The sequence below is a fragment of the Leopardus geoffroyi genome, chromosome E1 (assembly GCF_018350155.1).
Source record: "Leopardus geoffroyi isolate Oge1 chromosome E1, O.geoffroyi_Oge1_pat1.0, whole genome shotgun sequence".
Lineage (NCBI taxonomy): Eukaryota > Metazoa > Chordata > Mammalia > Carnivora > Felidae > Leopardus > Leopardus geoffroyi.
The window spans coordinates 47,197,231-47,222,839 of NC_059330.1; the positions used below are offsets into that span (position 1 = coordinate 47,197,231).

The following is a 25,609-nucleotide window of genomic DNA, read 5'->3' on the forward strand; positions in this document are numbered from 1 at the left end:
GGATGCTTATAAAACATATGTGGTTTTATACATTTTTACCAAACAAGATCCACAGTCAAATAAGTTTACCAATCAATTTTATTTTCAACAGGAATCACACATTCATGAAAAAACTGAAGACAGCTGAACCCTGAACAACATGGGGGTTTGCTGACCCCCCACGCAGTCAAAAATCCACGTATAACTTGCAACTCCCTCAAAACTAACTACCAACAACCTACCGTTGACCTAAGCCTTACCAACAACACAGTCAGTTAACACATATTTTGTATGTTACGTGTACTATATACTACATTCTTTACAACAGAGTAAGCTAGAGAGAAGAAAATGTTATTAAGAAAATCACAAGGAACAAAAAATACACTTACAGGTACTATACTGTATTTATTGAGACAACCTGTTTGTAAGTGAACCCATGCAATTCAAACCTGCGTTGTGCCAGGGCTGACGAGACCCCTTTCTAATATGAAAAATGTAACACAAGTTTTACAGTTTTAGAACAATTTCAACCAATTAGTCTAATAGCCCACCTACATTCTACCGAGACAAACCTCTGCTTATAGAAATCGCCAGAAAGACTTACTTCATTCCAACTATATTAAATAAAAGACTGTGCCAAAAGCAAAACAAAATTTAAGTACCTAAAGTTGCAGAATACAAGCCTCAGAAATGGCTAACACTATTTTAAAAGACTATAATAAAAATTACCTGATGTTTAACTGGAAATGTATATTTTACCCACGTGGCTTGTTGCATTGTTTCTTCCTCTTCTTGTTTTTTCTCTTTTTTCTTGACTTTCTCCTTCTCTTCTCTTTCAATTGATGTCATTCTGTGTAACCTAAGAATATATGAATAGAAAGAACTGCATTTAACTTTGAAACATACATTAAAAAGATAAAAACACAGTACTGCAAGTCAGGAAGTTAGAATCAAAGAAAGGTTAGCTATAATCCCACAACCCAGATAACCCCAGTTCACAAAAATCAGTAACAATTCCGTAACAGGAAAAATGAAACAGCAGAAAAAGGCAAAACCATGCCATCCTTCCCATATGCCCTCCAATAAGAAATACACTCACTTATGGCTTATTCCTGAAACTGTTAATACATATATATACACCAATATATTTACACAAAAGGGATATGTTACAATCACAACTACACAGTTTTTAATCAATGAATAATTGCATTAGAAGATCTTTCCATATACCAGAAGATATGGATATTCTTAAAGAATTAAATAATCTACACCACTGCATGGACATACTATAATTAAACCAGTTCCCTATTAAAGAATACATTATTTCCTTCCCTCAAAAAAGACCAAAAAATCCAAAAACCTACCAACTAGTATTTCTAATTCTATCTAGCACTGGGGGGTTTAAAGCCTTTACACTAATGTAGAATTCAGGCTTTCTACATCCACAGAGAAAAGGGCTGACAAGGTTCCTGCTTTTGGGTAAGAGGAAGGAAGGACCACATTGATGAGGCCACCAGTCACTGAATAGGGCATAGGCCACACTCTTTTTCCAGGGTGGGAAACGGATATCATTGCACCCAGTAATAAGGAGACAGGCAGGCCTGTGGTGAGGCTCTACATTAAGATGATTAGACTGGAGGGATGCCTGGGTGGCTCAGTCGGTTGAACGTCTGACTCATAGTTTTGGCTCAGGTCATGATCTTGTGGTTTCGTGGGTTCGAGCCCTGCACTGGGGTCTGTGCTCGTAGCATGGAGCCTGCTTGGGGATGCTCTATCTGCCCCTCCCCCACTCACGTGGTGTCTCTCTCTCTCTCTCTCTCTCTCCCTCTCTCCCTCAAAATAAATAAAACTAGACTGCATTTTTGTGAATGGGAATATTCCCCATAAACAAGGACACTGACCAAAACCTATGAAGAGAGGACCCTGTCTCTGAGACCTCTAGTGGTAGAAAACCTGCTTTATTACACCCTACCCAGCCAGATGTAGCCAATCTTGCATGCATAACTTTGTGGAAAAAAATAGAGATCTTTTGTCAACCTGGGGGACAAGCTGCTAATAAGATATCAGAGGGGAACTTAATCCTGTTGATCTCCATCCCCCCACCAACACTCCCTACTGAACTCCACTTTCAAGAAAGCTTTGTGCCCCTGTGAACATAGGACCCTAGAATCTAGGCTACTGCATACCGAGAGCTCATGCCTGTCAGCCGCACAACCCTAGAACAGCATTCTTCATTCTCTCCCAGTTGACGGAAGGAGAGGAAAGGGAGGAGATTCTCCCCGGAGGCTAACTTACTCAAATACCACCCATCTGCCACTACTCGTGGAACCAGGGAGCGGGCAAGCTCTGTAGGCGCAGCATGGTGGATAACCTGGCAGCCTCAGCCTGCCAGAGGAAGCAGTGACTGACCCAGGCTCAGGTAGCATTTCTCAACAGAGTTTTTGTGGGCTAAGCTTTCAAAGTCTCTGCAAGTTGAGGTCTGACATGGCAACTGAACTATCTTCGCTGACAGTGGCCAGGAACAGAGTACTGTGGGGGGAGGATACGGGAGCAGTGACACTCTGAGAGCTCACAGCTGGGCTGGGTGCTCAGCCTACGCTTTTGCGTTCACATGGGAAACAGGTCCATTTTCATCACCAAATATAAAGGCTCCATTTTGCTGAGGACGCCAGGCCACTGAGGTAGTATTATAGCTAATCTGTGATGTTAGCTACTCCTGAGTAAATTCTATTGCTCTCACTGCCACCAAGCCAATCTTTAGGTTTCGGCAGCAAAAATGGTGAGCTCTGAAGGAATTCAAGTCCATTTGGTTGGGCAGAAACCTGGGCTACCGCTGGCAGCCCGGAGGCCCCAGAAAGGAAGAAGCCCCGTCGGGCTGGCAGCGCGTAGCCTCTAGCTGCCAGTCCATACGGGGAGGCACACGGGGTGGCAGGTGTCTCTTCTGTACCTCCATGGTTCAACTGAGAGCCTGACCGAGAGTACGGACCAAGCTTCAATCCCACTCCTAATCTCCACGTGGTGCCCAGGGTCGTGTCGTGCCTGCTTTGCTACTACAAACAAAGCCATAATGAACAATGTTTTATGTCTTTCCTGGTAAACTTGGAGAGTGCTCACGGTGTTCCCCAGCGGTGGGGTAGCTAACTCCAAAGGTCCTTGAACTTAAAATGCTGACAAGTAAAGCTACATTGTTCTTCAGAATTGCACATTTCACGCTGCCATCAATGACAAAGCCACCATGTTTTCCCATACCTTCACTCAAATTAGTAACAAACTTCTAGATGATCAGCCCAAGTGAGAGATGAGAAATGATATCCCACTGTTTTGATTTACATTTCTTTAATTGCAAGAGAGTAAACATTTTGTTAATGTCTACTGGCCTTTCGTATTTATTTTTCTGCAAAATGCCTGTTCAAATCCTTTGTCTTGTCTGTACTGGACTATTAGTCCTTCTCACTTATAAAAGATCTTTGTCACTTAAGGTAACTTTCCATTTGTGGTGCAAATATTTTTCCTCAGTTTGTCATCTTTTGAGTTTGATTATAATATTATTTTTCCACTCAGAATTTTAAATACATATATCCACTTTTTTTCCTCTATGGCATCTGGGTTTTATATCTGTTTAAAAAGAAAGTATCACAACAAAAACATAAATTAATCCACGGTTTCTTATTGAAGCTTTTTGGTTATTGTTTTTTAAAAAAATCTCCGTTTATCTGAATGTTTTTGCCAAGGCAGGGGGCTAGGCTGAAATTTTCTAGGTCCTGCTTCCTTCTCTGACATGCAGTGCTATCATTGCTAGATGCTCACATGTGTTCAGGTCTATTTCCAGATTCTTTGTTCTACTCTACTACCCTAAAATCTTATTTTTATTGTAGCTTCGAAAATGTTCGAATATTGGGGCACCGGAGTGGCTCAATCGGTTAAGCGTCCGACTCTTGATTTTGGCTCAGGTCCTGAGATCAAGCTCTGAGTTGAGCTTCACACAGTGCATGGAGCCTGCTTGGAATTCTTTCTCTCTCCCTCCCCCTGCCTCTCTGCCCCTCCCCAACATGTGCTCCCCTTCTCTCTCTCAAAATAATGAACGTTGAAAACAAGTGTTCCAATATCTATTCCTTTCTTCCTCATACCTACTTCCCTTTTCTTGCAATTAATTTTCCTAGATGATATATTAGTATCATTTTGATCAAGCCTGTGTGCCCCTCAAGGAGGGAAAATCTTATTCAAAATGCAAATGAATATTAATTTTAGAAGATTAATATAATTAACATAATACATGGTTTCAGAAAATGTAATATACACATCTAAACATAGGATATATCTTTATCTTTCATTTACTGAGTATCCTTTCTATCTTTTTTTTTTTTTTTAATGTTTTTTATTTATTTTTGAGACAGAGAGAGACAGAGCATGAGCAGGGGAGGGGGAGAGAGAGGGAGACACAGGATCCGAAGCAGGCTCCAGGCTCCAAGCGGTCAGCACAGAGCCCGATGCGGGGCTCGAACTCACGGACTGTGAGATCATGACCTGAGCTGAAGTCGGACGCTTAACCGACTGAGCCACCCAGGCGCCCCTCCTTCCTATCTTTTTTTTTTTTTTTTTTTTTAACATTTATTTATTTTTGGGACAGAGAGAGACAGAGCATGAACAGGGGAGGGGCAGAGAGAGAGGGAGACACAGAATCGGAAGCAGGCTCCAAGCTCTGAGCCATCAGCCCAGAGCCTGACGCGGGGCTAGAACTCACGAACCGCGAGATCGTGACCTGAGCCGAAGTCGGACGCTTAACCGACTGAGCCACCCAGGCGCCCCTCCTTCCTATCTTTAATAAAATTTTAATGATTCCTTTACATGATCCTAAATATTTCTTGTTAAATTCATTCCAGTTGTTTGAGTTTGTTTTTTTTTTTAATTTTCTTTTATGTTTATTTATTTTTTTGAGACAGAGACACAAGCATGAGCAGGGGAAGGGCAGAGAGAGAGGGAGACACAGAATCCAAAGCAGGCTCCAGGCTCTGGGCTGTCAGCACAGAGCCCGACACGGAGCTTGAACCCACAAGCTGCGAGATCATGACCTGAGCCGAAGTCAGATGCTTAACTGCCTGAGCCACCCAGGCACCCTGAGAGTTTTGTTGTTATGGGGATCTTTTCATTACAATTAAAAAATATATATAAAATGTAACCAGATTAAGAAAGAGAACTTTATCAATAAACCAAATACATCTGAAGCTAGTGTGTCCCACTCCCAGGCAGTCATTATCTTGACTTTAGGGTTATTATCCCCTTTTCTTTATAGTTTTACCACCCATGTGTATACCCCAAACAGTAGCAAGTTTGGCTTTTGAAAACTCAGTAGCAAGAATAAAACTAGCTGCATGAGCATAAGAGCAATGCTGTTACTATTAAAAGAAGGTTCCCAGGAAAAAATAAACCTGTCTCTGGGTCACAGCTTCCAAGAGCCTCTTCTGGTGAAATCCGAGGGTGAGGGCATGAGCAAGGTCTGGAAGACACTGGGCTCACCACACTCTGGGTCATCTGGTAGGGCTGTAAGCAGGTACGGATCCAAAGTGGACTGCTATGGACTTCCTGCTTCTGTGCCATTTGATTATTCTGTGGTATAACTTGGGAAAATTCTCAGCTCTCCCCATTGACTTAGGATATGGTCCTCTTTGGTAGGTTATCATTTGTCTACCTGGATTACTGCTTCCATGGCTTTATTGGTGCTTTATTCTCTATTGTTCCTCTTTTCTCCATGGGTTTATGCTTTAAAAAAAAAAACCCTTTGCCATAGTTTCCATGGAGGTAAGCAGGGAGCAAAATTAAATGTGTTCATACAATGTTATTTTCACTCAGGACTCCTACAGTATTTTCTACATAGTTACTGTCACATAAAATGTATTGTTCAATATGGCAGCCATCTTATTTAGTTTTCAGATTGTTTCTGATAGTTTTTCAATTTTCTTGGGGTTTCTAAGTGTCTACTTAGGTCAACTGCATATAATTATGCCTTCATCTGCCAACATGTACATACATACACGTATACACACACATGTATATGTATATGTATGTTTTATTTCTCTTGACAAACTCCCATCAGTTAATACTTTAAGAAAACTTGGGAATTCAAGCTGGTACAGCCACTCTGGAAAACAGTATGAGATTCCTCAAAAAACTAAAAATAGAACTACCCTACGACCCAGCAATTGCACTACTAGGCATTGATCCACAGGATATAGGTGTGCTGTTTCGAAGGGGCACAGGCACCCCCATGTTTATAGCAGCACTATCAACAATAGCCAAAGTATGGAAAGAGCCCAAATGTCGATCGATGGATGAATGGATAAAGAAGATGTGGTATATATATACAACGGAGTATTACTCAGCAGTCAAAAAGAATGGAATATTGCCATTTGCAACTACGTGGATGGAACTGGAGGGTATTATGCTAACTGAAATTAGTCAGTCAAAGACAAAAATCGTATGACTTCACTCATATGAGGACTTTAAGAGACAAAACAGATGAACATAAGGGAAGGGAAACAAAAATAATATAAAAACAGGGAAGGGGACAAAACAGAAGAGACTCATAAATATGGAGAACAAACTGAGGGATGCTGGAGGGGTAGTGGGGGAGGGTAGTGGGAGGGGGGATGGGCTAAATGGGCAATGGACACTAAGGAATCTACTCCTGAAATCATTGTTACACTACCTGCTAATTTGGATGTACATTTTTAAAAATAATAAATAAAATTTAGAAAAATACTTTAAGAAAAGTTAAAAAGAGGGGCACCTGGGTGCTCAGTCTGTTAAGCATCTGACTCTTGATTTTGGCTCAGGTCATGATCTCACAGCTCGTGGGATTGAGCCCCACATAGAGCTCCACACCAATAGCACCAAGCCTGCTTGGGATTCTCTCTCTCCCTCTTTCTCTGGACCCTCTTCTCCAATCCTTCCACCCAAAACTAGAAGCCCAGTGAGCCCTTCTTCTATGGATGTAGGAGGCCTGAATACTATGTTAGTGGACCCTCTGAGGGTTTAAAAGCCCTAGTGCCAGCGAGAGAGAATCAGAAATGCTGACTGGCATATCCTCCCTTCTATTCTAGATGTTGGTTACTTGTGTTTTCCCCTTTGTGTTTTCTTTCCCGATAATCTCATCAGATGGGCTCTAAAGTATGTTTATTTTCTGTTTCATCAAATATTTAATAATAGTTCTTAAAATTTGCTTTCTTTGAGGTGACTTCTTGAGATGTATGCCTAGCTAACTAATTTGGAGTTTTTCCTTTCTAACGTACACATTGAAGGCTATCAATTTCCCCTAGGTACTCTTTGGTTGCAGCCTACAAATTTCAATGTATGTAGTATTCTCATAAACTCTCAATTCAAAATGTTTACTAGTTTCCATTACGATTTTTCTTTGACCATTTGTTATTTATTTAAAAGTGTATTTCTTTAAAAAAAAAAAGAGGTTAGAGTGGGAGAGAGCCAAAGCATAAGAGACTCTTAAAAACTGAGAACAAACTGAGGGTTGATGGGGGGTGGGAGGGAGGGGAGGGTGGGTGATGGGTATTGAGGAGGGCACCTTTGGGGATGAGCACTGGGTGTTGCATGGAAACCAATTTGACAATAAATTTCATATATTGGGAAAAAAAATAAAAATAAAAAAATAAAAGTGTGTTTCTTAAGTTTCAAGCATATAGCTCTTGCATTTCTTTAAAGTTTTACTATAAATCTCTGTATCCCCAAATAACATTTTAACATGATATCAGCATATACGCTTTGAAACTTTACATAAATTGAATCCTACTCCATGTATTTTTTAAGAAAAGAAGTGTTTCACTCTCTTGTACACGTATGAGAGCCAATCTCGTTGACACTTACTCTGGCCTCACTGCTGTATGTAACGGCCCATTACAGAACCACATCGTAACTTGAAGGTGCCTCATTATGGGCATTTAGGGACCGTTACCAAATTTCACCATTACAAAATATTATCAGAAACATCTTCCTACAGGTCTTCTCATGCACACATGTAAGGTCTCTCTGACGTACTTAATTAGGAGTAGAATTGCGTTTTCAACTTTGTTTTTGCCAAATTATTCTCTAAAATGGTTGCAGTAACCAGTATACTACTCGCTCTTTTATCAACAGTGTATCAATTCTCTTCCTATTTATGTCACATATTTACCAATACTCTTTAAATTTTTAACAATCTGATGGGTGTGAAAGAACAGACCCTAGTTTTCTTTTCTTTTCTTTTTTTTTAAATATTTTTTTAACGTTTACTCATTTTTGAGAGACAGAGAGAGACAGAGCATGAGCGGGGAAGGGGCAGAGGGAGAGGGAGACACAGAATCCGAAGCAGGCTCCAGGCTCCGAGCTGTCAGCGCAGAGCTTGACGCGGGGCTCGAACTCACAAACCGCGAGATCATGACCTGAGCCAAAGTTGGACGCCCAACCGACTGAGCCACCCAGGCGCCCCAGACCCTAGTTTTCATGTGCATTTATCTCATCTTACCAGGAAGGTAAAATATGTTTTCATATTTTTTACTATTTGTGTCTCCTCTTCTGTGAATTATGTTTGTATCTGTAGCCTTTTTTCCTACTAAGTAGTTTGGTTTTTTTCTTTTTGAACTGTAGAAATTCTTGAATATACTGTGAATACTAACCCTCTTTTGATTATAGTACAAAAAAATGAATGTACCTTTAACCTTTCTATGGCTTAGTTTTTTTAGAATGATTTATTATTACAAAACTCAAACAACAGAAAACAATCCACCATTCACTGATCTATACATATGTGATAAAACTACATAATAAAAGGGAATAACAAACACTTATAAATTATGGTTATCTCTAGGGGTGCCTGGGTGTCTCAGTCGGTTAAGCATCTGACTCTCGGTTTTGGCTCAGGTCATGATCTCGTGGTTTCCGGAGTTCAAGCCCTGTGTTGGGCTCTGCACCGGTAGCATGGAGCCTGCTGGGATGCTCTCTCCCTCTCTCTGCTCCTTCCCTACTTGCACTGTCTCTCTTTCTCTCTCTCTCAAAATACATAAATAAAAAACTTAAAAAAAAATTACAGTTATCTCTAGAAGGAGGCAGGGTAATGTGAACAGAAAGTAGATGTAATAATGATAATGTTCTTATTTGTAAACTGGGTGATGAATTCACAGGTGTTCCTTTAATTATGACCCATTATTGCTTATATATGTCAAAATATTAAACGTGAAAAAAGAAAGTCATTTGTAACTGCAGATACACAGACACATAAAGGTACACTTATTCTTACCTGATAGATAACAGTTTATAAATGGAAGAAATAATCCCACACTTAGGTACATTTTGGGACACAGTGAATGAATCAGGAAGGAAAGAAAGCAATGGAGAGTAAGAGAAAAGGATGAAGTGTGGAAGGGAGGATGGAAGAAAGGGAGAAGGAAAGAATACAGGAAAGAGGCAAAGGAAAAAGGGATGGAAGGAAGAAGAGAGGGAAGTAGAGGAGCCAGAAAGGAGAGAAGGAGGAACTGTCTTCATTCCAAAATCATAAAGAGAATCTTTTGTATTTTCTTCGTGCAGCTTTGCTTTTCACCATTTAGGATTTACTCTGCCTGGAGGGGACTATAAAGATACGGGATGTGTAGGATACAAAAAATGAAATCCAATTTTCCTCTATGTAGATAACTCAAATTGCCTCATCACACTTGTTACTGAAGAATTCACCCTTTTTAATGCTACTCTCTATCTATTATATTTCCATATATGGTCTGGTCTCTTTTTGGATTGTTTACTCTGTATCACGAGTCTATTTCTTTGTATCTACACCACGGCATTACTACCAAGTAAGTTTTGTTACCTGGTAGGACGGGTCTTTCTACCCTGTCCTTCAAATTTACCCTTTCTATTACTGCCCTTGTCCATATAAATTTCTTTCTTTAAAAAAAAAAAAAAATAAGTTTATTTATTTTGAAAGAGACAGTGCATGAGTGGGGAGGGGAAGACAGAGAGAGGGAGACAGAGAATCCCAAGCAGGCTCTACAGCTGTCAGCGCAGAGTCTGATGCAGGGCTCAAACTCATGAACTTTGAGATCATGACCTGAGCCAAAATCAAGAGTTGGATGCTTAACTGAATGAGCCACTCAGGCGCCCCTCAATATAAATTTCTTAATCACCTTCTCAAATTCAGCAGAAAGCCCAATGATAATTATCAATGCTATCGAAATTAATTTATGTAGTAACATGAGGAAAATTAACATTATTAAGACACTGAGTATTCCTATAGATGAACCTGAGATGTATTTCCATTTATCTAGGTATACTTTCATCTCTAGTATTGTTTTTCAACAAAAACTTTATAGTTTTCTCAAAAAAATCATAACTTATCATTATTTTTTAAATGCTCTGCAACTGTTAGATATTTAGAAGGCTCTCAAAGCTTTATTATTGACTATCACAATAAGCAACCATTTTAAGAATAAAATATCTGGTTGACTTTCTAGACTGTTCTTTAGGGCCAAATCTTAGAGGTCTGTCACCTGGAAGTTTTTGAGGAGAGTACTGAGGAAAGTGAAAGTCCTATTACTAATTTCTATTTTTTCTGAATCTCGGTGTCTAATTTTTTTAAAATTCAGAGTATTCTAAGGGCACCTGGATGGCTCAGTCGGTTAAGTGTCCGACTTCAGCTCAGGTCATGATCTCGCAGTTTGTGAGTTCGAGTTCTGCATGGGGTTCTGTGCTAACAGCTCAGATTCTGAGCCTGACTCTGATTCTGTGTCTCCCTCTCTCTCTGTCCCTCCCCAACTTGCACTCTGTTTCTCTCTCTCTCTCAAAAAAATAACATTGAAAAAAATTTTTTTTTAATTCAAAGCATTCTATTTTATCTCACTTCATCATATTAAAAAAGAGTTCTTTTGGGGCGCCTGGGTGGCTCAATCGGTTAAGCGTCCGACTTCAGTTCAGGTCATGATCTCACAGCCCATGAGTTTGAGCCTCGCGTTGGGCTCTGTGCTGACAGCTCAGAACCTGGAACCTGCTTCAGGTCCTGTGTCTCCCTCTCTCTCTGCCCCTCCCCCACTCACACTCTCTGTCAAAAATAAACATTAAAAAAAAAAAAAAAAAAAGAGTTCCTTCACATATATGACCAGGTGTGTCATACTAATACAAATATAATTCATGATATAATTTTATAGCTTTAAGTAACCTGTTTAGAAGACTAGTCCTAATGACAAACCAGGAAGAAAAAAAAATACCTTGATTTAAAAAAAAAAAGTCAAATTCCATCTTCCATTAGAATGCTTAAAATTGAGAAATGAATTTATAAAAGGTAGGATTTAGTCACTTTAAGTTACGTGTGAGTATTGGAGTTTATTTAGCAACATTTAGCTAAGCTCTAGTTCGCAAAGCACTGATCTCTGTCACCAGAGACATGGCTGCTTAGTCCACCACCAGTAGCTTCCGGATGATCGCTGAACAGAAGAAAGTTGGGGCAGAACTGTTTTGGTCATGTCTCGAGGTAAATGGAAGAAGGAGCAACAGCCTTAGACTCTCCTTGTTCTATCGTGATAAAAGAGATCAGTAAGAAGTAGAATAAAGGTATTAACTGACCAGAATTTCAATAAAAATGTGAAAAAAATAAATAAAATCTTAAGAAGAAGTAAAATAAAGGTATGCCACCCATTCAGCTCTCCTCTCCCAGTGAGCACCATCTGTAGCACCTGAACTCAACCCTCTGTTTTTTAATCCTAGGAAGAATTAAATCCATCCCATTTGTGAAAGCCTCTATGAGTAGCAGCAGTTACATTCAAAATAAGAGGGAGAAAAGAAAGAAAATAAGTATCCATAAGATTTATGTGAGGAAAACACACACACACACACACACACACACACACACACACACACACACACACACACACAAACCTTGGAGCAATCCTTAGCAGATGAAAATTTAGCAGGTGTAAACGACTTTTCTTAAAATACTTTTCATTGAAAAACAATAAAACTTTGTAACATAAAATAAAACACAGATGTGGGAAGCAACACAAAATCTGTGTATATTAACAAAATAACAGTGTTATATTTTCGGAATGGGATCTGTAGAGGGGCATAAAATGATTCTTTTCACTTTGAATAGTAATTGACATTTTTTTACCATAAGCTCATAGTAGTTCTGTAATAATAACTTTTTAAAGACTAATTAAAGTTAAATCCATTAGAGCTAAAAAGTAGAATCAAGCCACAAAATTTATCTGTTTTTTTTTAAGTATCTGCTGAAGTCACACAGCTCTGGGTCTACTTAGGAGATGAATGATCTCTGGACATTCAACTCTAAATCACATGCCTAGCACAGTACCTGAAACATTCTAGAATATTAAATGTGAATACTCTATTCAATAAAAATGGTTTTTACTTTAAAAAGTATTTTAATCTCTTTCCATCTTCATCCAGTCCTTTATCACAAAAAATACATATTTACTCATGTTACATATCTCATGGAGGGGAAAACGAGGCCAAGAAGAGTTAAATGTAACATGTAAATGGCTTTTTCAATACATGAACTTCCATTATTAAGAGACTAATATTCCAAAAGGGAGCGCGGCCCACCACGTACAAGGCTCAGAACTCACTTACCTGGTGTGTCCTAAAGATTCTCGCCATATTGGCAGCATCACAACAGGCTTAACCGCGCACTCCAAAATAGCTAAAGCCAATGCAAATTCTCTGGGTTTGCTACACATCTGAACTGCCTTGATCCAATTCGCCCTGTATGTCAGAAGAAGACAAAAAAAAATTCTTTCACTTGTTGGTCTTCAATTAAAAGCACAAGAGTTGTGATTCATGACTCCACCTCATAGGGCAGATGTTTCTAGGCCAAGCAAGTATCAATACACTGCTACTGGAAGTTCCTAACTCACCGAGTCACAGATTTTGAACACTAGAAGGAATCCCAGAGGTCAGTTAGTCTTTCAAGTCCTTAAATGTTCTACAGTGTTCTGGAACTTTGTCTTGCCTTCACTTGACTCCAGGGATAAAGACTTTGCTTTCCAGAAATCTTCCAAATGCTAATGCTGGTTCAATAACTTGGAAGTACACTCACATCCCTCATGTCCTCAGTGTTTTTGCTGCCTAAACTGACTGCATTCAATTTATTGGTAACAAGTTTAAAGTGAGCACCTGCAATAAGCATTTCGCAAATATTTAGTATATTCACAGCAATAAATGAACCTTAGTGTCCTTTACCTGTGTGAAGCCCAATTTGGATGAAGAAAGGATGAAGGGATATTGTTTTCCAGTTGGGTGATAGTCAGCCTCAGTGTAGATATGGTAAGAACTTTGGACCCATGGACAGAACCATTCCATTTGAACTCTCCTGCTGGAGTCAGACAGAATTTATGTGCAAGATGCCTTCTCTTATCATGATCTTCTCTGTGCTGGTGCTTATTCAAAGCAAATGAATTGGTGGAGTACTGATTGTGGTAGACTCGATACTTCCCTTCTTGACCCAACTTAAAATAATTGTTGATATTTCCTTTCATGACCACTTCCTTTTTGGTGCTCAACCGTGAAATTTCTCCTTGAGAGTTAACTACCAGTACCTGACCAAGAAGATAAAGAGACTCATTATTCATATCAAATATGTAAACTTGATCAACTGTCTTTTAATAATTTGTAATTTATCATTCCAAATAAGGTATACCTTACGACTGAACTTTTGAAATGTTACGTTTATTTATTTTGAGAGAGACACAGAGTCTACAAACAGGGGAGGGGCAGAGGGAGAGAGAGAGAGAGAGAGAGAGAGAGAGAGAGAGAGAGAGAGGAAGAGACAGAGAATCCCAAGCAGGCTCCACACTGTCAGCACACAGCCCAACCTGGGGCTTGAACTCACGAACTGTGAGATCATGACCTGAGCCCAAATCAAGAGTCAGACGCTTAACCGACTAAGCCACCCAGGTGCCCTGTGAACTTCTGAAATTTATAAGCGAAATTAAAAGCTAAAGCTAACTGTTTACAATTAAACAACCAAGATCTTCCCACAAAGAGAATCTCTATTATATGTCAGACATTATTATTTTCATGCATCTCAAATACACACACAAAACTGCATGTGTACATCATTCACCAATCATTAGTTCCAGCCTAAAAAACAAAGGTTAGGGAAGAAGGAAAGCATGGCATGTACTATTCCCCAAAAGATATATTCCTAAAAATATCTTTTCTTCTGCTCCTTTTATCATTCCAGGTTTAGCATTAGAGCCCACAGATACTTTAAAATCATGTTTTTTCAAACAGTTGATCCCAATCCTTTAGTGAACCATGAAATCGACAGTGGATCATATTCAACTTTATAAAAAACAAAGTATAATATACTCGAGTAGACTAGAAGAGAAAACACCAGAGTGCATCACACACAGTAAGGTAAAATCCTTTTTCAGGGGGCGCCTGGGTGGCGCAGTCGGTTAAGCGTCCGACTTCAGCCAGGTCACCGATCTCGCGGTCCGTGAGTTCGAGCCCCGCGTCGGGCTCTGTGCTGGCAGCTCAGAGCCTGGAGCCTGCTTCCGATTCTGTGTCTCCCTCTCTCTGACCCTCCCCCGTTCATGCTCTATCTCTCTCTGTCCCAAAAATAAATAAACGTTGAAAAAAAAATTAAAAAAAAAAAAATCCTTTTTCAGGAAACTATTGAATAGGAGTCCTGGGTTGCTAAGAAAAATGTCATACTAAGGGTCAGAGTGAAAAACCAGCTTGAAAACTGCTGCTTTAAAGCAACTCCTATAGGGGCGCCTGGATGGCTCAGTTGTGTAAGCATCCAACTTCAGCTCAGGTCAAGCCATGATCTCACGGCTCATGAGTTCGAACCCCGTGTGTCGGGCTCTGTGCTGACAGCTTGGAGTCTGGAGCCTCTTTGGATTCTGTGTCTCCCTCTCTCTCTGCCCCTCCCCCACTTGTGCCCTGACTGACTCTCTCTCTTTCTCTCTCTCGAAAATGACCATTAAAGAAAAATAAATAAATAAATAAAGCAACTCCTACAATGTTTATAAAAGAATATTGTATATTCTTGCATATCTACCTTGTAAATAATTCTTAAATGTGGGAGACACATTGTGGCATTATTCTGCCACCCTGGCTAGCTGGGGGGCAAATACTAAGAACTAGCTGGGGTGCCTGGCGGGCTCAGTTGAGGTTTTGAGTTCGAGCCCCACAGTGAGTATGGAGATTACTTAAAAAAAAAATTTTTTTAATTACTAAATCCTAGCTTCGGTCTTTTTGTTCATAATCAGAGCTAGGATGCTGTGCTGTTCTATGCACTGTACTCTGCTACTATCATGGGGCAAGCAGAGACCCATCCACTAGCTGCGGGTTCAGCTAAATTTATTATAACCAGCACTGAGCATTAAGTCATCTATAACTCTTTACTAAAGCCCACAAACAGGGTACTCATTACCATATGTGTAAAAGAAGGCTCTCTCTCTTTAGAATTATATACAATAAAAGTAGCCATACAGAAAGAAAGTATACCACCCATTTATAGCATTTCCCTGCATGAACTGAAATTTGGGTACACAACTATACTTACTGTAATACAGGATGAAACTAACCACTTTCAATCTGGTTACCCACTACACTCTTGGAAGGAGAGCAAATAGAATTCAAAAGGAGGTCTACAAACTTCCCATCCCTATTTTTTTTTTTCAACGTTTATTTATTTTTGGGACAGAGAGAGACAGAGCATGAATGGGGGAGGGGCAGAGAGAGAGGGAGACACAGAATCGGAAACAGGCTCCAGGCTCTGAGCCATCAGCTCAGAGCCTGACGCGGGGCTCGAACTCACGGACCGCGAGATCGTGACCTGGCTGAAGTCGGACGCTTAACCGACTGCGCCACCCAGGCGCCCCCCCATCCCTATTTTTAAGGCATGATAAATAAAACTATTTCACACTCCAGAGATTTTTGTGTTAAGCAGAAAAAACATACCTCTTTGCCCTCCTTAAATAATTTATTTGCTTCATGGGCTGCAGCAGCCACCTGTTGGCTCTTCAGCTGACTCAGCTTGCTGTCTGGATTCCGTAATCTGGTGATAATTCGAGTTGACCCAGATGTCCCTCTTCCAGCTCCAGGAGACTCACTTATTTCTCCATTAGACTTCTCTGATTTGAAATCACCTGTTAGCAAACGAAAAGCCAAAAGTAAATACTAAGAGTAAGTAAGTTATAACAATTTCTGATTTATCCAAAACTCATACCTGATGCACATCTAAGATCCAGAAAGTAAACAAAATGTCCTTGAATAGCCAAAGCAAATGTATTCATTCTTAAGGGTTTTGCTTAGAAGAAAGTATGTCAGAACTTTACTGTCATTTATTATTTTACAGAAAATTCAAACATGCCAGGTTATCTGTATCAAAGCACATCTACTAGAAAACATGAAGGGCTGCTACAAATTTATAAACATCATAACTCAAAATGCACACTAATAAAATGTTGCCTCATATATTCAATGTGGATTTTGTATAAAAAGTAAATGGTATAATTAATTTTAGAAAGATGTCCACTGAAATTGTTTAAATACATAATAGTTTAAAGCTTATAAACATAAATGCCAAGTGAATTTTCACCTAAGAAATCTAGATAGTTATCTGTGTATACAAGTAATTATACATGCAAAATCAACTAAATCAGGTTTTTTTAATGTTATAAAGACCTCTCACATTTTCATAATAACTTAATTTTTTTTTTTAAGTGACAGATTGTTATGCCAAGGGACATTTTCTGCTTTTCCATGAATCTCACTTTGGCTGAGAATTTCTCTACATTCTTAAAACTTTTGCATCACTATCCAATTTCCACTGGCCAGATAGCTGAACAAGATTTCTTTTCAACTTAAAAAATTTTTAAAATTTGGGTCGCCTGGGTGGCTCTGTTGGTTAAGCATCCGACTTTGGCTCAGGTCATGATCTCATGGTCCATGAGTTCGAGCCCCACATCAGGCTCTGTGCTGACAGGCTCAGAGCCTGGAGCCCGCTTCCAATTCTGTGTCTCCCTCTCCCCTTGCCCATCCCCTGCTCACTCCCTGGCTCTCTCCTTCTCAAAAACAAATAAACGTTAAAAAAAAAAAAAAAACTATAAAGTTTTTAAAATTAAGAATTGTGTGGCACTGGAAAATGAAAGATCAAAAAGAAAACTTGCTATATTTTATAAAAATTGCATTTTGAGTAGAAAAAAAATTAGAATGGGAAAACTATTTTAGAAAATATAAAATTCAGGAAAGCATTTCTTAATTTTATCTGACCAACACCCCTTCTTTCCTTTGGAGATATGCTTTTCCCCTACTTCAGTCATATTATTCAGCCAGGGCTACAAAATAATTATCCTGCTATATTGGGTAAACAATGTCACCCAGCTTGGCCAGAGACAGCATATCACTGCCTGGCCACAGTGACTGTCCAGATCTGGCTATGTGGCCCCAGCCATTCAGCCCACTACTCTAATTTTCAAAATCTGGTGACAGATAAAGCCTCTTGCTTTTTTAAAATTCTATTTTATTTTATGTACGTATGTATGTAATCTCTACACCCAACATGTATGTATGTATGTATGTATGTATGTATGTATGTATATAAACAATCTCTACACCCAATGTGGGGCTCAAACTCTCGATCCCAAGACCAAAAGTTGTATGCCCTTCTGACTAAGCCAGCCAGGCACCCTGGTCTTGTTTTTTGTGTTAGTGAGCAGAAAGAGTATAAATTAGGGGTTGTCTACTTTTATCTCACAACATGGAAAAAAGTTTCAACAATAAGAGACAATAAGTTATTGGGGAGGGAGGGTGGATAAGAGGAAGAGGAAGACCCATGGTAACCTCGTTTGGCTCCCACGGTTCAATAATGCACCTGAGGCTGTCACTCCCTCTAGACTTCCCAGAAGCATGAGCCAATTAAATTCTCTTTTTATTGTAAGCAAGTCTGGTGGATTTCTGTCACTTACAACCAATAAATTCTAAATAATCCAGTAGAATATTTAAAAATGTTTGAGCCCAAAATATGGCACTAACTAAATCAAGGTAGGGTACAGGTATTATCAGGTGTTTTTCTGGCCCAGGTTGAAAAGCCAGAAACCTTAGATGTGTGACATCAAAGCGGTTGGTCAGACTATCAACAATTTTCTCTTGGGTCTCAGACCATGAGCCTACCAATGTTGAAGTTCATACCAAGATGTTGAACTACAGTAGCTATTTCCTGGGACCATTAATACGGCCCTACAATAAACACTTTATAGAAAGCATCTGATCTAGGCTAAATTTCCTAAAAGCAGCAAGGGCAAGCACAGTGCTTTTTAAGAGAAGCCCTTCAACTAAGAACCTGAGAGTCCATCCTTTGACACTTTGCTAAGGTGCCTTTTTTTTTTTTAAGTTTATTTATTTATTGAAGTAATCTCTACTCCCCATGTGGAGCTAAACTCAAGGAACCAAAGATCAAGAGTCGACCCGAGGGGCACCTGGGTGGCTCAGTCGGCTGAGCGTCCGACATTTGACTTTGTCCGACTTTGACTTCGGCTCAGGTCCCGTCATGATCTCATGGTTCGTGAGGGGAGTTCGAGCCCCACACTGGGCTGCCTGCTGTCAGCCTGCTTCCGCACAGAGCCCGCTTCGTTTCCCCAGCTTGAGCTCTCTCAAAAATAAATTAATATTAAAAAAAAAGAGTTGACCCCCAAGATCAAGAGTCACAAGCTCTCGCCACTAAGCCAGCCAGGCACCCCTGACGCTTGCTAAATTGCATGCAAATAAGAGAAAGGAGGTATAAAATTCATCCTTAGGGGTAAGACTTGAAGTGGCAGAGAAAGGGAACAAGGCCTGTCTAACACCCCCTACCCAGAGGCCACATTCCTCCTATTATAAAGGAGTGAATCACTTCCATGCAGCCTGGAGGCAGAGTACAGAGCGGCTTTAAGCCAGCCTCTGGAGCTCTCGTTGTTTAAGGATGGCAGGAGGCAGAAGCCTAGGCAGACTTCATTTACCTGAAGGCTAGGGAATCTGGTCTGAAGAGCAGACCCACAGAGCAAGTATGGTGGCTACACCTTCAGAGACCCTGAGCAGAGCTTCTGGGTATTAGGTGCTAGGCTGGGAACCCAGGCAATCTAGCAGGGAGTGCTACTGCCAGAAAAAACTCCCAATCTGCCATGCTGAGAGAGATGATTATTTAAACCTACAGCAATCCCCAGCAACCCGTTCTGGAAAACAGCCAGCAAGAACCAGGCTGCTAAAGCAGATTGGCCTCTGGAAGGGGGATCTTCCCAGGTACTTCTCACATTTCATCCACAGCCATCCTCCAAAACACCAAGGGCAGCCAGATTCACCAGAGAATACCTTCCACTATCAGGATAGCAAGTGTTATAGAAAGTTTAAATTCATAATCTGGCTCACAGATTGTGAGATTGAGAGAAGCTACATCCAGACCAAATCAAAAACAATACACAATACCCAGAAGTTCTAGATAAAGTTACAATTACCAGATGTACTTTTGGGAAGTTTTTGAAAACCTCTTCAGTTGTGGTGAGATCTTCACATTGTGTTCAGCAGAAACAGTTTTAAATTTGAGTAAATATGTTTGTGCCGAGCTACCAAAGGGTAGAGCTGTGGGTACTTGTTTCCTATCTTTGCAGCATCCCTCTTTCTTTGGAAAACCACTCCTACCCCGCTCCAGTCATACACTTTTGCTGGAGCCATCAAGTATAATACCTTGCCTGCCCTGGCCACAGGACTGGGAACAATATGTCCAAGAAAGGCCACTCAAATTTCTTCCTCAAGGACTTTTGATTTGGAGCAGGAGTAGGGGCCTTGCCTTTGGGTCACAGACCTTGGAAAGATAGGAATACAAACCGCTGGTGCCATCTCCCCTGCCACTTGGAAAAAGCCTGTCTGCATTAGGAGAGAATGAAGTTAACACACAAACACATGCCAATCAAAAGGTGGGAGAGAAAGAGAAGAAGACAGAAAAGCTTTGATACCTGGGGGTCCAGGTATCTGAACTTCCCAATTACATGAGCTAATTACATTCCCTTTTCACTGAAGCTACTTTGAGCTGGTTTGGCAGCTTGCAACTGAAAAGAAGTTCTAATTAAAACAGATCTCTATCTCATACCGTACACAAAATTATACAGGATTAAAAACAAAGTTACAGAAGTACTATGTGAAATTACTATAAAACATGTACATGCTTGGGGTAGGGTTTTCCTGAGTAAAACACAAAATCCAGAGAAACCTTAAAGAAAGAAATTTAACTGTATAAAAATATCTGTATGACAAGATAACAGGAAGAGTTAAAAGCAAGCAGTGACTATGTAAGTATATACATAAAATCAAAGATAATAGCCATAATACATAAAGCATTCCTAAAACTCATGAAGAAAAACTGTCAAAACTCAACAGGAAAAAACGAACAAAAGATATGAATCAGCAATTCACTGAAAGTCCAACAAACACATAAAAAGAAACTCAACCATATTAGTAAGCAACGATATGCAAATTTTTAAATGAGATATTTTTCACCATTAGCAAAAATGTAAAAGGTGGATGATGTTGAATTCTTCTTCTTATGTATGAAGAAATAACCTATTATGTAAATTATTGGTATAAATCCCTTTTAATGTACAATTAAGCAGCAGTCATCACTATTTTTAAAATGTACCTACCATTTGACCCAGCAATTTCACTTACTGTTCCTATACTGCCAGAAATACTTACATAAATACACAAAGATATATGCTAAGGATGTTTAAAAAAGCACCACTATTTGTAACAAGAAAAAAACTGTTAACAGACTCAATGTCCACTAATAGAGAAATAGTAAATAAATTACTGTTCATCCATACTGTGGAGTACCATGCAGCAGTTAAAAAAAAAAATGAACAAATTCAATTTATATCATGAAAAGGTCCCCTACATGGAAAAAAAGCAAGATGCAGAACCATACATGCAAAATGATTCCATTTTTGCGAAAAAAATAAAATAAAATAAAATAAAAATAAACCTTCTTGTAAACACACATACATTATGTAACCACGTGGAAAAAAATAGAAAATGTTACACACCAAACTGTTGACAGTGGTTACCTGTGGGGAGGGGGCAGTAAAAAGATTTTTTCCTGTGTGCTTTTGCATTTTTTTAAATAAAGACAATGAATGCAAGTGCTATTCGTGCTTTAAAAAAAAAAAAAAAAAAGAAGCAAAAAAGGCAAAGAAAATCTAGGTCTTCCCACCCCATCAAACTTTTATTCAAAAAATTAAAAATTAAAAAAATTAAAAAGCTCGCTTGAATGGATGAAGTGTATTCTTACCTATCTCTTCTTGAATAGAGACAGGTGTATGAGACTCTCTTTCTCCATTTTCAGGCTCATCAGCTGCCTTAGCAGATTCGCTCTGGGAAGAATTTAGTTCACTGCTGCTGTTACTGTTTTCCAGATTAGGCTGGATGGAGGTAGTGGTAGCACTAGTGTTACTGCTGTCACAGGTCTTGTTAGGGTCTTCTAGAAAAATAGAATATCTGATTTTTAGATTAGAAATCACATGAAAAGCCACTGCTTTGCCAGAAAAGACATTTCGCTGTTTTAGGTTTGCATTACAAAGCTAGATTTCAAAAAGAAAAGCTGCTCATGTAGGAAGGATGTATAAATGTCTGAGATTTATAAGCAACACCCTAGGAGTTGTTTTTTAAGCCTTTCAGTCTATTAACTCAGACTCTTACCATCTTAGTCTCTAGCACAAGGCAGACAGCCTTTCAGTTACCCCAGAGCTGAAGAAGAAGAATAAAGTGATAGAATTATCCCACAAAATGTAGAAATGGTTTTGAGATAATCCCTCAAAATCTGAAATTTATATTCTTTCCAAAAAGTAGTCAAACAGTATTAGGAACAGTATTAAACAGGATTATTTATCTCTAAGATTTTCTGCTTGAATTCTGTGTTCCCAAATTAACTAGAAGGTAATGCTTAAGTCATTGTAAATTTTAAGAACAATTTAATAGTTAGCAGTAAGAGTACTGCTCCTAAAAGAATCATCAAAATGAACACTACCATGAACGCAGAGCCTAGGTCTTTCCATGGTAGTTCAGAAATTAAGAGCCTCCCTCCCTCTGTATTTCATTTTGCCACTAAGATACTTTTAAAATCAATCCCCTAAATTAAAAAGTGGTTGGCCGTATATCACAAAGGCTATCTCTAATGAATAATGAGTTCCTAGCTTTTTTTGAGAGAAGAATCCCAACAACCTGATAGGAAAATGAGAAAATCTATAAGCAGTCACAAAAGAAGTAAAAATGGCCTTGAAACATATGGAAAAATGCTCACTTAATTCAAACTAACAGAAATGCAATGGAAAATTATACGGAGCTTCCCAGCTATCAGACTGGCAAAATTCCAAGTCTCACAATACATTCAGGTGAAGAGGCAGTTTGCTAACAGGCACTCCCACACACAGCACTGTGAGAGTGAAAAATGGGGCAAAGCGCATAAAAAGGAACTGACAATATCTACACGTGCACTCACTCGTAACCTACCAATCCCGTGTCTAGAAATCTATCCCAAAATACGCTGGCAAAAAAATACTAAATTACTTCTTTACAGAGCTACTCATTCCAGCATTATTTATAATGGCGAAAGACCAGAGACACAATGTCCATCAATGGGGCACTGGTTGAAAAAAAGGTGACCCACACATGAAATATCATGCACCATAACAGGACTAGGGAAATCACTATATCCACATATGAATGGTTAAATGTAAAAAAAGCAAAGTGTGAAATAGTACTTATAGTATGCCAACTTCTGTGTAAGAAGGGGAGAAAAATACAAGTTTAAGGACAGATTTTTGCCTTTACTTATAAAAATTTTTAAAATACTGGAAAAATAACCAAAAATTAATAAAAATGACTACCTAAGAGGGAAGGAAAGGAAATGATTACCTAGAGAGGGAATATACACAGTTACACAGCTTGATTTTGGAATCATGTAACTGTTTTACATTTTTTTAAAATTAAAGTTAGAAATGCAATCCCTAAAAATTGAAAACTGGGGCGCCTGGGTGGCGCAGTCGGTTAAGCGTCCGACTTCAGCCAGGTCACGATCTCGCGGTCCGTGAGTTCGAGCCCCGCGTCAGGCTCTGGGCTGATGGCTCAGAGCCTGGAGCCTGTTTCCGATTCTGTGTCTCCCTCTCTCTCTGCCCCTCCCCCATTCATGCTCTGTCTCTCTCTGTCCCAAAAATAAATAAACGTTGAAAAAAAAAAAATTTTTTTAAATTGAAAACTGAAATAAACCTAATTGTATATCAAGTTGTTGACATAACCATAAAATAAAAATTATTTTAAGTGACTTTGAAACACAGTACTTTGACTATACATCCTTAATGGAAATACAGCATAAGGATGAATAGAGAGCTACAAAAAAAATCTGAAATGCTATTCAGTGGTCTTACTGTCAACAGTAATATAGTTATTACAAAATTGCTATGATATACAAAATAATTTCCTTTTTTTTTTTTAATTTATTTGAGAGTGCACACATGTGCATAAGCTGGGGAGGGGCAGAGAGAGAGGGAAAGAGAATCCCTCTGTCAGCACAGAGCCCAACATGGGGCTCGAACTCATGAACCATGAGATCATGACCTGAGCCAAAACCAAGAGTCAAACACTTAAACCGACTGACCCACCCAGGTGCCCACAAAATCATTTCTTATTAATGTATACCACGGTATTAATATTAATAACATTATTATTAATGGACATCTGTATGAGAATAAAGCAAAAATGTAAGTTACTACTCTGTTAAGAGCTAATAAGGCTTTCAGTGTGAGAGAAGTGATGCAAGTTTAAAAACAAAAACAAGCAAAAAAAAAGAAAAAAACACCAAAACTAAGTATGAAATCCTCAATCTGAATTGAAATGTCAATATGAATTGATGGTCTTTGTCTTTTCAAAAATACTTATTTGCTAACACCACCCACCAAAAAGGCCTAGAGGCAATGACAGCCCAAAGCAGTAATACTCTGGGTCCAGATTGTGGTCTCTAAATATCATTCCCCACTAAAAGGAACCAGGGCTTCTTGGAGGAATGACTAATTCCAGGTCTGGTGTAAGAAATACACAAGGGAAGGGGCGCCTGGGTGGCGCAGTCGGTTAAGCGTCCGACTTCAGCCAGGTCACGATCTCGGGGTCCCGCGTCAGGCTCTGTCTGGGCTGATGGCTCAGAGCCTGGAGCCTGTTTCCGATTCTGTGTCTCCCTCTCTCTCTCTGCCCCTCCCCCGTTCATGCTCTGTCTCTCTCTGTCCCAAAAATAAATAAACGTTGAAAAAAAAAATTTTTTTTAAAAGAAATACATAAGGGAAGCCCCACACGTCTTATTCTGCCAAAAAGTGGAGACGCTATCTAAGGTTACCAGGGTTATGGAAAAAGGACTCAAAAGCCAACACGAAGGGGACTGTGGTCAATTTAAGCAAAATAAATAACTACAACTGAATGAAAGAAACTGAATATATGAAGGTCCAGGATCTCAAACAGATTCTTAAAATGAGAAAGCCATGCCCTTGTGTAAAAGTCCATAACTCATGACTCACCACTGAAGGTAACTGTTATACCAACTCCTGACTCTGAAAATTGAAATTAAAGAGACATAATTTAAGCATTTATTCCTGCTCTGACTACAGTTCAAGGTATTCACACAGCCTTGGTTAATGAGGGAAAATTCTCCACAGAATTTCAGTTAAAAAAAAAATAGAAAAAAAAATCAATGTATTATAATCTCCAAATAGATAACTATTTCTGAAATGACCATGAATGAATGAGAGGTTAACAGGAAATTTTATAATGTCACTACCTGAACTCACTGATCAATTTCACCATTTATAAAGGCAAAACAAACAGACATCATATCATGAGCCTTTTGATGCTATATGATATGAAGTACCCAGAGCACATAGCTTGTGGAATATTCTTGCCAAAAACAGTTAAAAATGAATGTAATCAAGCTTTTAGAATAAATTAAAGAACACTAAGAAGAAGGAAACAGACAAATTCCAAATGCAGGATACCCATAGCAGGATTACACTAGTATTCTTCAACAAGTCAACAGCGTAAAGAAAAAATTGGGGGAAACAGAGTACACTAGACTAAAAGACTCAAGAGATGTAAAACCATATGTAATGGGGCACCTGGGAGGCTCAGTCAGTTGAGCATCTGACTCCTAATTTTGGGTCAGGTCATGATCTCACGGTTGTGAAACCAAGTCCTGTGTCCGACTCTGCATTCAGCGTGGAGCCTGCTTAGGATTCTCTCTCCCACTCTGCCCTTCCCCCGCTTGTGCACAGTCTCTCTCTCTCTCTCTCTCTCTCTTTCTCTCTCTCTCTCTCTCTCTTTCCCTCCATCCCTCCCTCCTCCCCTGCCTCAAAATAAATAAATATTTTTTTTGAAAAGGTTCTAGGGGTGCCTGGGTGGCTGAGTCATTTAAGCATTTGACTCTTGATTTCGGCTCAGGTCATAATCTTACAGTTTGCGGGTTTGAGCCCCACGTCAGGCTCTGCGCTGATAGCGTGGAGCCTGCTTGGGATTCTCTGTCTACCTCTCTCTCTGCCCCTTCCTCCCTCTCTTTCTCAAAAATAAATAAATA

At 39.4% G+C, this 25,609-nt stretch overlaps 1 protein-coding gene across 22 annotated transcripts in view; it reads right to left on the reverse strand.

Moving 5' to 3' along the window:
* Positions 1–25,609, reverse strand: part of BPTF (bromodomain PHD finger transcription factor) — a 151,889-nt gene that overhangs the window by 58,192 nt on the left and 68,088 nt on the right. For 17 of the 22 annotated variants that reach the window (XM_045490710.1, XM_045490712.1, XM_045490717.1 and 14 more), the window contains 5 exons: positions 21,293–21,481; positions 15,937–16,124; positions 13,204–13,559; positions 12,595–12,726; positions 709–838 (listed from right to left, as the gene is read on the reverse strand). In XM_045490710.1, coding sequence (XP_045346666.1) covers positions 709–838; positions 12,595–12,726; positions 13,204–13,559; positions 15,937–16,124; positions 21,293–21,481 — 995 coding nt within the window. The remainder of the gene's footprint in view (positions 1–708; positions 839–12,594; positions 12,727–13,203; positions 13,560–15,936; positions 16,125–21,292; positions 21,482–25,609) is intronic. The other 5 variants (XM_045490716.1, XM_045490711.1, XM_045490725.1 and 2 more) reach the window with 2 other exon arrangements.